The sequence below is a fragment of the Zootoca vivipara genome, chromosome 8, assembly GCF_965207765.1.
Source record: "Zootoca vivipara chromosome 8, rZooViv2.hap1.1, whole genome shotgun sequence".
Lineage (NCBI taxonomy): Eukaryota > Metazoa > Chordata > Lepidosauria > Squamata > Lacertidae > Zootoca > Zootoca vivipara.
The window spans coordinates 34,893,309-34,908,804 of record NC_142591.1 but is presented as its reverse complement, the minus strand read 5'-3'; the positions used below and the strand labels follow the sequence as shown (position 1 = coordinate 34,908,804).

General features: G+C 41.1%; 1 protein-coding gene across 1 annotated transcript in view; it reads right to left on the bottom strand.

The window, feature by feature from the left end:
- NETO1 (neuropilin and tolloid like 1) overlaps positions 1–15,496 on the bottom strand; it is a 106,102-nt gene that overhangs the window by 32,552 nt on the left and 58,054 nt on the right. Inside the window, exons 5-6 of the mRNA XM_088675287.1 lie at positions 2,343–2,384; positions 2,088–2,215 (exon numbers count right to left, since the gene is read on the bottom strand). Coding sequence (XP_088531413.1) covers positions 2,088–2,215; positions 2,343–2,384 — 170 coding nt within the window. The remainder of the gene's footprint in view (positions 1–2,087; positions 2,216–2,342; positions 2,385–15,496) is intronic.

Here is a 15,496-nt window from a genome sequence, read left to right as displayed (position 1 = left end):
TGAGATAAAAGTGGAACTGTGTACAGTGGAACCTCGGTTTATGAACACCTCGGTTTATGAATTTTCGGTTTATGAACGCCGCGGACCCATCTGGAACGGATTAATTCATTTTCCATTACTTTCAATGGGAAAGTTTGCTTCAGTTTATGAACGCTTCAGTTTATGAACAGACTTCCGGAACCAATTACACCCATGCTTCAGTTTATGAACACTTCAGTTTAAGTACTCCGTGGACCCGTCTGGAACGGATTAATCCACTTTCCATTACTTTCAATGGGAAAGTTCGCTTCAGTTTATGAACGCTTACTCCGCGGACCGTCTGGAATGGATTAATTCACTTTCCATTACTTTCAATGGGAAAGTTCGCTTCAGTTTATGAACGCTTCAGTTTATGAACAGACTTCTGGAACCAATTGTGTTCATAAACCGAGGTACCACTGTATTTTAAAAGAGGGCTTTGTGTTTAGTATTAAATTATACAAAATGGATCTGAGTGGTAGAGACAGACAAAGTGAGATACAGAGACTAGACTTGTTGCAAGGGCAAGCACACTAGTATCTACTACAATCTTTTAAAATGGTAGACACATGTCCTTAGTGCTAGACAATATAAATCTTTTGAATAGTTAAAATAAGGTGGTGGGACATTTAGTTGTGCAGCTGTACACATTGGCTGTAAAACAATAACAATAAAAGTTCACAAAAGGATGACGTACACGTGGTCTGGTCTGCAAACATACAGTAGTTTGATACTCTGAAGCACATATGTATCTACCATAATACACTCACAGACACATTTCACAGCACCAAGGCCAGCCAAGACATATTGGTACTTGAGGTGAACCACCAAATAAATGGCGGCTCCCCATGCTAGGGAGGAAGGAGTGAGTGAAGATCTACATCAGGAACAAGGTAGGAATAAATATCTTCATTGGGACCTGCTGCCCCTGTGGATCCTATCGCCTGAGGCACTTGCCCACCCCCCCACCCCGGCCTCATGGATGGGCCAGGCCTGCACAGCAATACTAAGCACAATTAACTGAGCTGCCTACAAATCAGGAAGTCCTTGGTTTGAGTCTCATTTCTACCTTCAACTCGCCAGGTGATCTTGGGCAAACCACTGTATATCATCCTCAGCTCCCCATGTCTGCTTTGAAAATAACACAAGTGATCTGCCTTGCATGACTGTCGGAAGAGTTACAGGAAACTGATTGTGAAGTAAAACAAAAAAATTCCCTCAGTAGCACCTTAAAGACCAACTAAGTTTATATTTTGGTATGAGCTTTCGTGTGCATGCACACTTCTTCAGATACATGCATGCACACGAAAGCTCATACCAAAATATAAACTTAGTTGGTCTTTAAGGTGCTACTGAGGGAATTTTTTTGTTTTGCTTCGACTCAGACCAACACGGCTACCTACCTGTAACTGATTGTGAAGTGTTTTGAATATTTTCTAGTGTTACAGAAATGATAGCCATCAAGGCTAGTAGCCATGGATTATGTTCTGCTTCCACAGTCAGAGGCAGTTTCCTGCTGAATATCAGCTTCTGGAAACCGCAGGAGAGGAGAATGCCCTTGTGGTCAGGTCCTCCTTGCAGGTTTCCCACAGGCATCTAGTTGGCACTGTGAGAACAGGACTACATGGGCCATGAGTTTGATCCAGGAGGCTCTTATTATGTTCTAATAATAAGCCATCTTTGTCCCAGTGATAAAATGTTACTCTTTAAGTGCTGGGAAAATGAGGTGTAGAAGAATGAATTCCTTGCAAGAAATTGGGGGGGGAGGGGAAAGTGCATTTGCTGTGTTGTGAACAGACTAGAAGGACCCACCTAAATCTAAAACATCCCTATAGCTCAAAATGACCGATTTATTATAGAGCCCAAATCATGATTTAGAACACGTGACGGTTATTATTCTGTGTGATGACGAATTGCTTTTCCGTCTTGTAAAGGAAAATAACAGTTTACAGGTTCAATAGTGCAAGCCATATTAAGCAAAGCCTGTCTGTTCATAGTAATAAATGCTACATTAGTAAAACCACGTCTTTAAGTTAAGTCCCCAAATCAGAGAATGGAACAGGACTGACCTTGGATCTTGGTGGTGCTCGGATGTACCATTTACAATCAACTGCCTCAGTGTCCGAAGCTTTCCCTTCTTTCCCAATTTGCACAGATTCCACAATTCCTTCAGATCCTCCCATCTCAAACTCACAAACTGAGTAATAACAATAACAACAACAAAATCAAACCCAATAAAGAAGGTGGAGGGGAAAGAAGATATATAGATATCTCAAGTAAAATTTGAAAACTTCCAAGTGTTATGAAACACTGAACATACCAACCTGGCAATGGTTTCAAAACCCCAAGGTCCTTGAAATCCGGATCTTAAAATAAAATCAAGGAAGAAACAATTAATTTTTTTCTTCAAAAAATTCAGTTGCAAACTAGCTTAGTCTTTATTTAGGGGGCCCCCTGTAGAAAAGAGCTACTAATGTGCATTCAAGAATGTGACTTGCTTTTAAAGAGCAAAGTCACCCACTGAAGGATAATGTAGCACAATAAATTGCTCAAACAAGCTGAATTTGACCCCCCCCCCTTATATGAACAACTTGCTGTGGTAATAAGTTTTCCCTCCCATGAAAATAACACTAGCTAAAAGAAGACTTAGCATTAAAGGCCACTTTCACTATTAACAGATTAGGCATTTAAATATATATTAATACCAACAATACAAATATGCTTCAGGGACAAGAAAGGTTCCTTCAGAATTTTACCCACTTTGTAGACAACGCTTTGTTTAAATGACAACCATATCAGTTACAAGAGTTGCAAAACTTACTTTCAGCTTTCGTTTATATTCAGAGAACAGGTTACAAATAGTAGGGGTTTAATCTTGATACAGGATGAATGCAATGATCAAAACAGGCACGGGACTGAAATGTACAAGATAAGGGATCGCCAATTCTGTAGTACACAAGTGTGTGATTTCTTGGAACTTATGCATCCACAGGAAGCGCTTGGAACATGGGCAGCACTGATATGTAAAAGTCTTTTGAGACCACAAAGCTCTAACCATTTGATTGGCTTCTGATAGGGATCAAATGTTTAATTGATGCCTGCTGGGTCTCCAATTGGTCTCAAGAAAAAGAGTTTATGCTAGGAATAGATCTAGAGAATTCTGGCGATACAGTATATGAGATAATGTGATGCTGGTGCTGAGATTTGCTAGCAAGGGGTTAAGAGGTTTTAGTGAAGAATCCTGTTGCCCATTACGTCAAGAAAGCAGGTGCTCAAGTTATGTAGCAAGGCGTTCTCATCAGTGACAGACTGCTTCAGAGACACAGAAAACCACCCCTTTGCAAAAGCCTGGGTAGCCTCCAGAATGCTTTTAGAATGGTGTGGATGCTTTACCACTTAGAAGTAATTTTATGCTTGCATTTTGAAATTGTTATAAGCAGCAACCAGGTTTCAGGATACAGCATGAGGGGAAAAAACCTGAAATATTTATAAATAAATATACATTTCATCACCTTTCTTCTTTGCAGGCATGTCTTATTTTTCACCTTCATAAACAGCTATTCCTCTGCTCCTTCCCCCAATCACACACAAAAAATTGCTGGCCTAGAAAACTTGACAGAAATCTATTGGGATTCAGCCTACTAAAATTGATGATTAATACTTTTTAATTGGTTCAGTGAGTTTATTAACTTTACATTGTTTGTCACCCGTCTGGATTACACTGCAGTATCTCAGCCTTGGAAATAATGTTTTAAAATGTGCAGATAAAGAAAATGCACATGTGCAGTTATAGAAATTAGATACTGGAATCTATTTACTGGTAAGTAAGAACATACAGTACAATGTGTTTATTGCATTTTTATGCTTATTCTTCCTCCAAGCATCTTAGTATAGCACACATAAGGCCATGCCACTTCTGTCCTCACAACAACCTTGCGGTGTAGGTTAGGTTGAAAGACACTGACTTTATTTATTTATTTATTTAATTTCATGCAAGCTATATACTAGTTGGACCCAGGTGGCGCTGTAGGTTAAACCACAGAGTCTAGGGCTTGCTGATCAGAAGGTCAGCGGTTCGAATCTTCGAATCCCTGCAACGGGGTGAGCTCCCATTGCTCTGTCCCAGCTCCTGCCCACCTAGCAGTTCGAAAGCACATCAAAGTGCAAGTAGATAAATAGGGACCGCTCCGGCGGGAAAGTAAACGGCGTTTCCATGCACTGCTCTGGTTCACCAGAAGCAGCTTTGTCATGCTGGCCATGCTGTCTGCGGACAAACGCCGGCTCCCTCGGCCTATAGAGCGAGATGAGCGCCGCAACCGCAGAGTCGGACACGACTGGACCTGATGGTCAGGGGCCTCTGTTAATAGCATCTGTACTTTTCTGCATTTCATATCCTTCTGACCTCACTGACCTCCCAGTCATGTTGTCTGTGCACCTGCAACTCAGGATTACACTTGATACTGAGCTAGATGGACCAATAAACTGACATAGTTCTCTGTGCAGCAGCTAAAGCCTAATTCTTATCACTATAGTGCAATTCCACAATAAGGAAACAAAATAAAAACCTGGTAACATCTGCAATTTGCCAAACACATTTATTGGAAAGATCATATGATATTTTTAAAAAAAGTTTTAAAAAATATTTATATGCTGCTTTTGTAGGGGAAACACACAAAGTGGCTTACAACAATAAAAACTACAATCCAGCATTACTAAAACCAGAATTCATAAAAACTACAATTACTGTATAGTATTCCCACCTCTATTCAGCAAGCATAACAAAAATTAGTCAGGGGACTCAGCTACATTAGTCAAACTACAGTGTTATGAATGCTGTAGAGCTGAAATAGCAACTCAATTATATTTTCAATTGTGAGCTTTACAATGGTTTTTTGCAGAGTGTATTCAGAGCGGTTTTTTATAGCTGTGTAGATCTAGCCAGAAAAGGTCAATTGAAACAAAAAGCCTTCCCAAAAAGCCTTCCCAAAATCTGAAGTGCAGCTGTTCACTGTCAATGTGCTGGGAGGGAATTCCAAAGGTCTTGTGGTCACCTACCTCACAGACCTGGGAAGTAGATACATTACTAGGGCCTCCAACTGAGATCTCAGTGTCCACGTAGGATGATCTGACATGTCATCCTAGCAAATACACAAATTTATGGAGCCTGCTACTAGAGTAAAGGGGACATTCCACACATCTTCCTTAAAGATAGGTGGTGCAACACCAAAGTGCACTTTTCAATTACACCCATCCTGTGCTAATAGGAGAACCATCCTGTGCTAAAAGTGAGAACTAAGCCAATACTGCCACTAGTGGGAACACTACTATATCCCATTGACTGAGCATGTGGCTATGTGTAAGATCAGATCATCTATTTCCCATGCCTTTAACAGTAGAGCTACTTATGAAATCCTCCTCTGCTGAATTTCTTTCCATGTTTGGGATTTCAATATTACTGGGAACATTAATAAGAGAGGAACTGATTAATTTTGGTATCTGGGGTTTTCACTAAAACAAGTGCACATAAAAATTGGCTGATGCTGCTATTTTCAGGGGATTAATCTGCTGCTCTTTTCACATTTTCGCAGGAAATATGATATGCTCCCATGGTGGGGGTAGCCAACTTGTTCCCCTCCAGCTATTTTTGGATGACAACTCCCATCAGCCTAAGGCAGAAAATCCAATGATTAAGGATGATAAGAGTTACATTATGTAATATATGCATTATTCACTTAAAAAAAACCAACAACTGGCATGTGGCCCCTTTAAGAAAAACAGCTATGACCCAAGAGGCCAGATCTGAGTCAGAGGTGTATCCTAGTGGGAGGAATTAGATTCTATGCAGGCAGATTCTTAGGCCTCACTAAGAATAAACCCTGATTTACCATTTACTCAGTTTTCTGTGAGTTCCTGCATAAGTAGCACAAAGCAATACATATATACAACCACTTCTGCAGGGCACCATGTTGGATACTCCTTTCCAGTGCTATTTTTCTAGAAAAAGAGGTGCCGAACGCACCATGAACACCCTCCCTCTTTCTCTTAGAATGGCAATGGCTCTCACCTGAGAGGTGCTGGAACTGAGTGCTGACAAGTTCCCCCTGTAAAAAAGCCTTGCTCCTGTCCTACAGGAAGGAAAAACTTGTCAAAATAGTTTATTCAAAGGCTATTGTCAGAATGTTATTTTTTGTTTATTTATTTCCTTGTTTTTAAACTCTGCAGTGGGTCAGGGTTCTAGCTACTGGAAAAGAGTAACAACCAGAGTGAAGAAATGTGTCAATTGCAAGGAAACTGTGGTTGTCCTTTCTTAGAACAGTTAGAGGTCTGTTAAAAAATAAAAAAGGCAGGAGGGTATTCTGGGTTATAACCTGACAAATTTGCCTACCTGCAGGCCATTAACAGGAATACATCACGGCTGAAGCCAGGGAATCCTGGCCTATAGGAGCTGCATTCCCCCCACCCCTCTAAGTTTCCACTGCATAATTATAACTATTTCAAGCCCTGATAGCTCCCCAGAGACCAGCAGAGTTAGGGTTGCCAGACTCAATAGAGGACCGGACTTCTGTGCCTTTAATTGCCCTGCTCTCTTTTGAGTCTGGAAACCTTAAAGAGAAACCAGCAGACCCTTTGCTTGGAAATTAAACAAAGGGTCTGCTGGTTTCTCTTTAAGGTTTCCAGACTCAAAAGAGAGCAGGGCAATTAAAGGCACAGAAGTCCTGTTGAGTCTGGCAACCCTAAGCAGAGTAGTCATGCAGTTTGTGAACATCTGCATTGCTGTATCAATGGTGAAATATAAATAGACATGGAGACATCACTGAGTGCAATAGAAGTCAACTTTTCCACATCAACCACACAGTAAAGGAAAAATACCACTGCAGCACATGTGACTATTTTGGCCTCAGCACCACAGCAGGATTTTACTTCATCTAATGAACTGCTTAGCAGTGAGCATAGCACAAGATAGGCAGAAATGAAGGCCCGACTATAGACTGGCTCACAATGCCATCTACTCCCATCCTGGTGCATCGCAAAAGTCTGCTGCCCTCACTTACGGGCCACCAATTACCTAACATATGCAACAATGACTTCCAGTTAATAATGCCACTGAGTATGTCAAGAAGTGGTCACGATGATGAACTTATCTGACTTGCTGCATAATACATGCCTGAGGAGTTCACCCATCATCAAAAGCAACCAAAGTCAGAGCAAAGGCTCATTTGTCCCAGCAGGGCTTTAATTAAATCTTCCGTCTGGAAGCAAGGAAGCTGCTTGGCCTGATTTTCAAAGGCATTCATGAAATATGTTCGTTATTTTGAGGAAACAAACCAGAGCTGCCCAGAACACTTTTTTTAAAAAAATGTCGTATCAGGACTTGATGTTATTGCAAAAGGCTATTTGTTAAAACCAAGGATGCCTAAACCCTATAAGAACAAATCCATTATGTACATTATTTAAAACAATGCCTGTAAGCACAGACTGGTAAACTAGGCAAGAAATTACATACAATATAGCTAATTACTTTTGGTTGACTTGCTGTGTGCAATTCAGTTAAGTACTGGCCATAAGTCATTTGATGTGGACACACCACCGAGGCCAACTTTCGAGTGTATAAAGCCATATAAAATCTGTATTTTAAAACAGGTGTTTCTAAGCCACTACAGCAACAATGTACACTTAGGGTAGCCATACTGATTGATTAGCTGGGCTTTATCAAGTATTGATTGCCAGTTCATTTCTGGGCTCAATTCCAGCTGTTGAACCCAAATAGGCTCCAAATATCTGAAATATCACTTCTTTCTCTATAGGCCCTTTAGTGTGTTAAGATCAATGGCAAGGGTGCACTTGGCAGTTCCACTGCCCTCAGAAGTTTGGGCGGTGGTGGTTCCGGTTTCCGCCTGCAGGAATGGCGGACCTGTTTTCCATCTCTCTGACCTTCGTAAGGAATTTGGCGGTTGCTAGGGGAGTAAATGGCAACCCCCTACCCTCTCCGGGGGTTACGGAGAGGGGCCGCTGGCCCGCGATGCCCCCAGACCCACTCCGACTGTTTTTGGAGTGGGGGGAGCTTGGGCTGAGCACTTACGAGGGCCAGGACTCCCGGACGCTAATCTGCATGGCGGGGATTTCCATGGTTAAAGAAGATAATTAGGCTTAAATCTATGGACATACTTCAGAAGGAGGGGAAGAAGCGCTGTTTACTGCTGAGAAATTTATGTTGCTGAGGGAGAGGAGTCAAAGATTGTACTGCATCTGGAAGAAGGATTGATGGGGACGGAGCGATAAGGGAAGCGAGTTTTTATTTTTTTTTCCTTCATATTGTTGCCTCGTACCTTCCCGGACGCGATGTCCTGGCTTGTTTGGAGTGAAAGAGAAGCAAAAGACTGTGTGAGTTGAACTTTATAACTGTTGTTACTGAGCATATTTTTTTAAAGATGTGGAGTTGCCGATGAGAAAAGCCCCCCCTTAGTCAGACAGAAGGAGTTCTGGACGCGCTCGGAGGATTTATGAGCTGTGACGCACTTTAAATTGGAGCAGCGACCTGAGGCTAAGTTCAGCTATAGGGCAAGGAGATCCATTAATTTACCAAGAGTTTATGGTTTGATGTTTGGGTCTCCTGCCTGAAAAAGCTGTAAATTCTATAATGATCGTAAATCTTCATGGCTATGAGAGAAAGCGAAAGTGATTTGAGCTTTTCAAGATGGCGCTGCTTCGGCTGCTTCGACGCAACAGGGAGCTCCATTAAGAAGATTTATGGGGAGGCTGGACTGATTAACTCACACAGGAGAAAGAACATCTGTGAAACTTTGTTTGATATTTATCTCAGCAACTGGGAAACAATCGGATGAAAGTGGAAAACATCTATGTGACTGTAAGGGGAAGATCTGGATTATTATGAACTTGGAGGACGATTTGAACTTTAGAAAAAAGACGGCAGTGGACAGTTGCGAGGAATTCCCAATTTCTTGAAGCATGGGAACCCAAATAAAAAATTCTTTAGATGATTTGGCATAACATTCGGTTTGATTGATATATATATGTGTATAATTTGAAATATTGAATGTGATATAATTGGCTGTAATTGGAAAATTAATAAAAATATTTTTTTTAAAAAAAAACAGAAGTTTGGGCGGTGGTGACCCAGGAGAGGGCAATCTCTGCAGCAGCCTCTAATTTGTGGAATTCCTTCCCCACAGAGGTGTGTCTGGCACCTTCATTAGAGCTTTTGGTCTATGCTGAAGATAAACCATTCTAGTTGTACCATTAATAGGCCCCAATTCCCAATGTCCCTTTAAAAAGGAAAAAGGAAGCCTTTACCCCTTGTAATATCAGACGCCAAATATGCAGGGACCTATTCTGCTCACTCATTTTGTGAGAAATGAGCCTACTCTCACCATCCATCATTTTTGGCTGATTAGTGAAATCACAGCTATGATTGACATTTAGGGGAGCAGTGCTAGCGGTGTGGTTTTTAAAAAGTTGTTTAAAAAGGCTGGCAGATCAGGGGTTACTTGAGTCCCGTTTAATAGATTACTGTATTTTATTTTTCTGTTGGAAGCCACCCAGAGTGGCTGGGAAAACCCAGCCAGATGGACGGGGTATAAATATTATTATTATTATTATTATTATTATTATTATTATTATTATTATTATTATGAGAGGGTGAGAGAATACAACTCTGCAGACTAATCCAGTACTGTTATTTAGTCTGTTTGGTATGCAAGAAGATTTACTGGCTGCGTACACACCATACCCCAGGTTCCCCCTCCCTCTGGGGAACTTGAAAACACTGTCTCATCCCTGACAACTGTGGGGGCCAATTCTGGATCCACACCTCCTTCCACAGTGGGGGCATTGGTTTCCAGGTGGGAGTTGATCACAGTTTGGATTTGCCAAGCATGCCTTGTGCCTTCCTCTTAGCACGTTTCTCCCTTGTGTCCTGAGTTCGAGTGTCTTCAAAGGCTGTTCTCCAATTGGAGCACTCGCCGGCAAGTCTTTACCAGCTGTTGGTGTTTATACTACATTTTTTTTAAAAAAAATGCTTTGAGACAGTCTTTAAACCTCTTTTATTGACCACCAGCATTACACTTTCCATTTTTAAGTTTGGAACAGTTGGACAACTTTGACAATAGTGAACAATAACAACCCCATCTCCCTGTTTTCCAAAGATGTTAAGTTCAGTTTCCTGAAATAGGTGCCTGCCTTGTGATTGGCTCAGCCTAGCAACCTGTCCCTCAAGGCCTCCTGGGCACACAGGACCATAAGTATCAATAAGGTCCCTGTGTTCTTTTGTCCCTTATCCACCTACCATCATCAGAGGTGACCATAAGAATGTGTTTTGCTATATTATGCCTAATATATAATCAGACCAATATTCTGGTTTGGTGTTTTGTTTTGCTTCTGCTTCTGCATGTGTGTACATAGCCGCTGCTTCTCTATCTTCTCTCCCTCCTCCTCTTTTTATACTCCCCCTTAAATTAATTGCTTAGTTATATTTCTGGGCACACTCAAGGGTGGTTTGGTTCTCCCTGATCCCAGACTGCTTAACTTGTCTACACTGATGGTATAAATTGCCTGGGAGATCAGGAGGGCTGAGGGACAGAAGCAGCCAGGTAGTACACTTAGAATTTGGCAGGCAGTCTCCCCTACTCCCAAGTAGACCACTGTGGGTCAATGGGACTTCCACACCCCTTGGCCTAGGTGCAGCAGGCAGTGGGGAGGACAGAGAAGTAGGACAGGTTACACATTGCCAATGAGCTACTCCACTGGGTTATCGCTGGAGTGTGGTGTCGGTATCCTTCACAATGCCAAGCCATCTTATTTTATTGTTGTTCCTCAGAGCTAGTATTAAGAGGCACACAGCTGTCCTGACTAGCAGTCATAGATACATTATGAGGCACACAGCTGTCCTGACTAGCAGTCATAGATACATTATGAGTTCATGAGTGCATCTCACCCATTCAAAAAAACCTGAAGTGTTTTCAGAGGAAAGTGAAAAAGATGGTGAGGAGCTTGGAGACAAAGCCCGGTGGGAAATGGTTGATGTACTTGCATATGTTTATTCCGGAGAAGAGATGCTTAGAGGTGATGTGGCAGCTATCTTAACATGTTTGAAGAGCTGTCACATAGATGATGGAAGTAATTTGTCTTTTGTTGCTTCTGAGAGTGAAACCCAAACCAATAGGTTCAACTAACAAGAAAAGGGATGTAGACTAAACATTAGGAAGAACTTGCTGATTGTAGGAGATCTTCATCAGTGGAAAAGGCTGTCATGGAAGGTGATAGAGTCTTATTTGTTAGCTTGGCAGACATTAATCAGAAGTTGAATGGCCACCTATCAAACTCCCTTGGGTGGTGGTGGACTCTCTTTTCTTGGAGCTTTGCAGGGGGTTGGATTAGATGACCCTTGAGCTCCTCGCAACTCTACAATTCTATGATTCTATAAGACTCATAGCATACCCATCCAAATAAATGGACTTTAAATGAGCATGCAGTGTCCGGCCTTCATACACTGTAACCATAAGCAATTACGCTGTGTACACATTTAAAGCACCTTCTCTCTCCTCTACCCCCTAGCAAAAAAGAAGAATTCTGGGAACCGTAGTTTGTTAGATCTCTGATGGTTTTTGGCTTAGCTTATATTCTGAACTGGGACCCGTGCTTAAACTCCCTTCTCACTAACCATAAACTCTAGCCTACTCACAGTAACCAAAAGTCTCAGCTCAGAGGACACGCTAAGCCAGACTTTGGCTTAGCTCAGTATGGCATAGTATTTTATTTAAAAAAAATAATCTGTGATATCCTTTCCAGGAGCCTTCACCTTTTCAAAGCCTTTGGAAGCCATCGTTTGGCTTCCTGTGCCTCGTGAACCAGTCCAATAGGAAACATAGTGCTGCCATTTACTAATATTGATGTGATGCACTCCCGCCATACTGCTGTAGGGACCAAAATACCGTAGTTAAATCATTTATTTAAATAAAAAAATTCCTTCAGTAGCACCTTAAAGACCAACTAAGTTTATATTTTGGTATGAGCTTTCGTGTACATGCACAATTCTTCAGATACACTAGAAACAGTGTCAGACCCTATACAACATCATTACTGGCCCCAACAACATCCAACATACCATCTCAGGACTATTTAATTGCTCATCTTCTAACATTGTGTATGCCATCAAATGCCAACAGTGCCCTTCAGCTCTCTATATTGGACAAACAGGCCAAACCCTACGCCAAAGGATAAATGGACATAAATCTGACATCAGGAACCATAAGACTGAAAAACCAGTAGGAGAACACTTCAATCTCCCAGGACATTCTATACAAGATCTCAAAGCAGCTGTTTTATTACAGAGAAATTTCAGGAACAGACTGGAAAGAGAAGTTGCTGAATTGGAAATCATTACCAAGCTTAAAACCATGGAAGCACCTGGGATGAATAGAGACATCGGATTCTTATCTCATTATGCATGATCAAGCTTTCTTTAGCACCTCAGCCCAGGACTAATTGCAGCCATCAGCAGCCATTAACAGCCATCTACAGGTTTACCACTCCCATCAGCCCATCACCCATTCCCACCCACCCCCACCACCCTCTGTATATATATAGGGTCTGACACTTCTGTTTCTAGTGTATCTGAAGAAGTGTGCATGCACACGAAAGCTCATACCAAAATATAAACTTAGTTGGTCTTTAAGGTGCTACTGAAGGAATTTTTTTATTTTGCTTCGACTCAGACCAACACGGCTACCTACCTGTAACTCATTTATTTAAGTTGTCTTGAAGAGAAACTGCTAGGTGGAAAGAGGGCAAAGTCATGATTGCCGTTATTGGAAGTAAGTAAGCAGGCTAATGTTACAGATAAGGAAACATTCGGAGACTTCAGGAGACTTGGAAAATGCAACAAATCATGTTGTAGATGCTTCAAAGAGAAATGCAGATTAAGCACTCTTGCATAGCTGCTGTTGTAAAATATGGTAGCAACAAAAGGGACTAATTGCACATGTCAAAAGGTGTAAATTGCTAATTGGTTAGTGTCATTTAAATGATGCTTTATGGCTGAATAAACTAACATAATGAAGGGAGGGTTTGATGATTTTACACTACTGTATCTATGTTTGTACTGTGTTTAATTCTATTGTAGAGACTTCTTTATAGTGAGTTCTACTTTGTACGTGCAATCAATAAACATCATTGAATTCTTTATCTTGTTATTTACCTCCAGTAAGGGAACCTTCTAATTCCCCTTACAGTTTACTCCAGCATTCACAGACTGACTCACAGAGTGGGACTTGATTTTTATTTTACTTTTTATTGTTGTTGTTTTTGTATTATACTTTACAAGGCGGAAAGATACATGAAACATGTAGTGGCAACAGCTTAGTCTTTCTTGCAACAGCTAGTTTCATTATTTCACACAAGAAATAATAATCCCCTCCTCCAGTTCTTAAGAAAAGAGAAGATAATATGAAGTTTACTAATAAGGAATCGGAACCAACTTTTTGGTTGCAGTTTTGTAGGGTACGGTTGCACTATACTATTTCCTCTGGGTTGAAAATCAGACCTGATACTTTACACTTCAAAATGCGGGAGGGGACACATAGGTATCAAATAAAAACTGTACAGAAAAAAGAGGAAACATTTGTGAATGGCTGTTTAGCAATGCTAACATGCAATTTTAAAAAAGTATCAAGGCATGAAGCTTTTGATGCAATGGGAGCGGTAGGTTACACATTTAAAGTACAGCCATCTTAGTTAGAAGTAGCTGTTTCTGACCTACATTCAACAGTACTTAGCAGCATCAACGGCTGGTTCAGAGCCCGTAGGGACAGCTGAGCTTGGCTCTCCCATAGTTTTAAAGAATGGCAACTGTGGGCAGAAAAGATTAAGGTCAGGACTACTAGGTGTGGAATTTAAACCTTTTCCCTTCCTCACTATTTACCTTGTAGAAAAATGTGAACTGTGTATCACACATCAAGGAAAATGCTACCTGTATATCACCCAACAAAGAAAACAGCAGTAAGAGGAGGGACACATATTTCAAATAGGAAAGCATGCTGGTGTAAGTTAAGCTGTTGTAAAGAAACCACCAACCCAAACCCTGTTCTGCGGTGGAGCATAAAAATGCACATCCTGTATTGGGAGGGGGGGACAACATGCAAGAATGCATTATATTAAGGGACATTGCTTTGCAAAAATGTGTTTAATAAGGGTTTTTTATTATTATTATTATTAAATGCAAAACTGATGTGGAAATGTTGAGAACTGAACTTATTTGAAAAATATGAAACTGAAAGAAACTGAAATTCAGCAGATGGATCAGGGCACTGGGTTCCACTCCCATGCCCCATTTTTATTTATTTATGTGTGTGTTTGGTTTGTTTCTTTGCTACCACCAACAAAACATGGTATCTTAGCGGGACAGAATGCTTGGCGTGCCAGATCAGGGTTTGGCCACCCCTGCCCTAGCACGTGTCTAAAAACATAGGAAGCAGCTACCATTTATACCAAATCAGACCAGTGGTCCATCTAGCTCTGCATTGTTTATACTGTACTGAGTGGCAGTGGCTCTTCAGAGTTTTAGGCAAGTTTTTTCCAGCCCTACCTGGCGATTCTGGAGATTGAACCTGGGACCTTTTACATACAAGGAAGATGCTCTGCCATTGAACTACAGCCCTTCCCCATAGTTCAGATACATTATCTATTAGTTGCATTGTCCAACAAAGAACTGCAACAAAGCAAATCAATCCCAATTCTACTGGGAAAGAAAGGGGCGAGGAAGAGCAGTGGTTGTTGTAGTATGTAAAAGTTTTAAGTTCCTACTGATTTCACTAAAAGCAAATTTCCCAATTTCCAGTTACACTGTTAGCTCCTTCCACAAATCAATTAAGCTGGCGTGTTTGGATTTAAGCTGATTCCACAGGCTATAGTGGAACGAATTCAACTAATTCAAATATCCAGTTTAATTTTGTTTGTGGACCAGGCTAGATATCGATAAAATCCCATCCAAAAAGTTACTAGAGAATCAATTATAATAATTATTTTCCTGCAGGAATATGAAGTCCTTTAAACTGCCAAGGACAGACTGTTCTGTTCCTTTTCTCCTTTACTTCAACGTTGAGGATTGAGGTAGTGAACGTTAACCTGAGAATGAAGGAAGGGTGGAAGGGATTGATGAACAGCAAATCGTATCCACTCCAAAGTATGACATACAGATGAGGGTGCAAGTGGGTGCAAAAAGGGGGTGAACTGGGCATTTATTCCAACAAAACCACCAATTCCGCATGCTAAGGAGGCAGAAAAATAGTAGATTAAGGAACAATCATATGCACAAGAAGGTGATGTAAAGTAAACTAGTATCAGTTAAGAGTAGACCAGATCCAAACCCTGTTCAATAGCAAGACTCCTGCTGCTGGTCTGCCTAATCCTGGCTGCTGGGTGGGGACAAACCTTTAAAATAGTGGTCTATGCCAGGTCGCCAGGT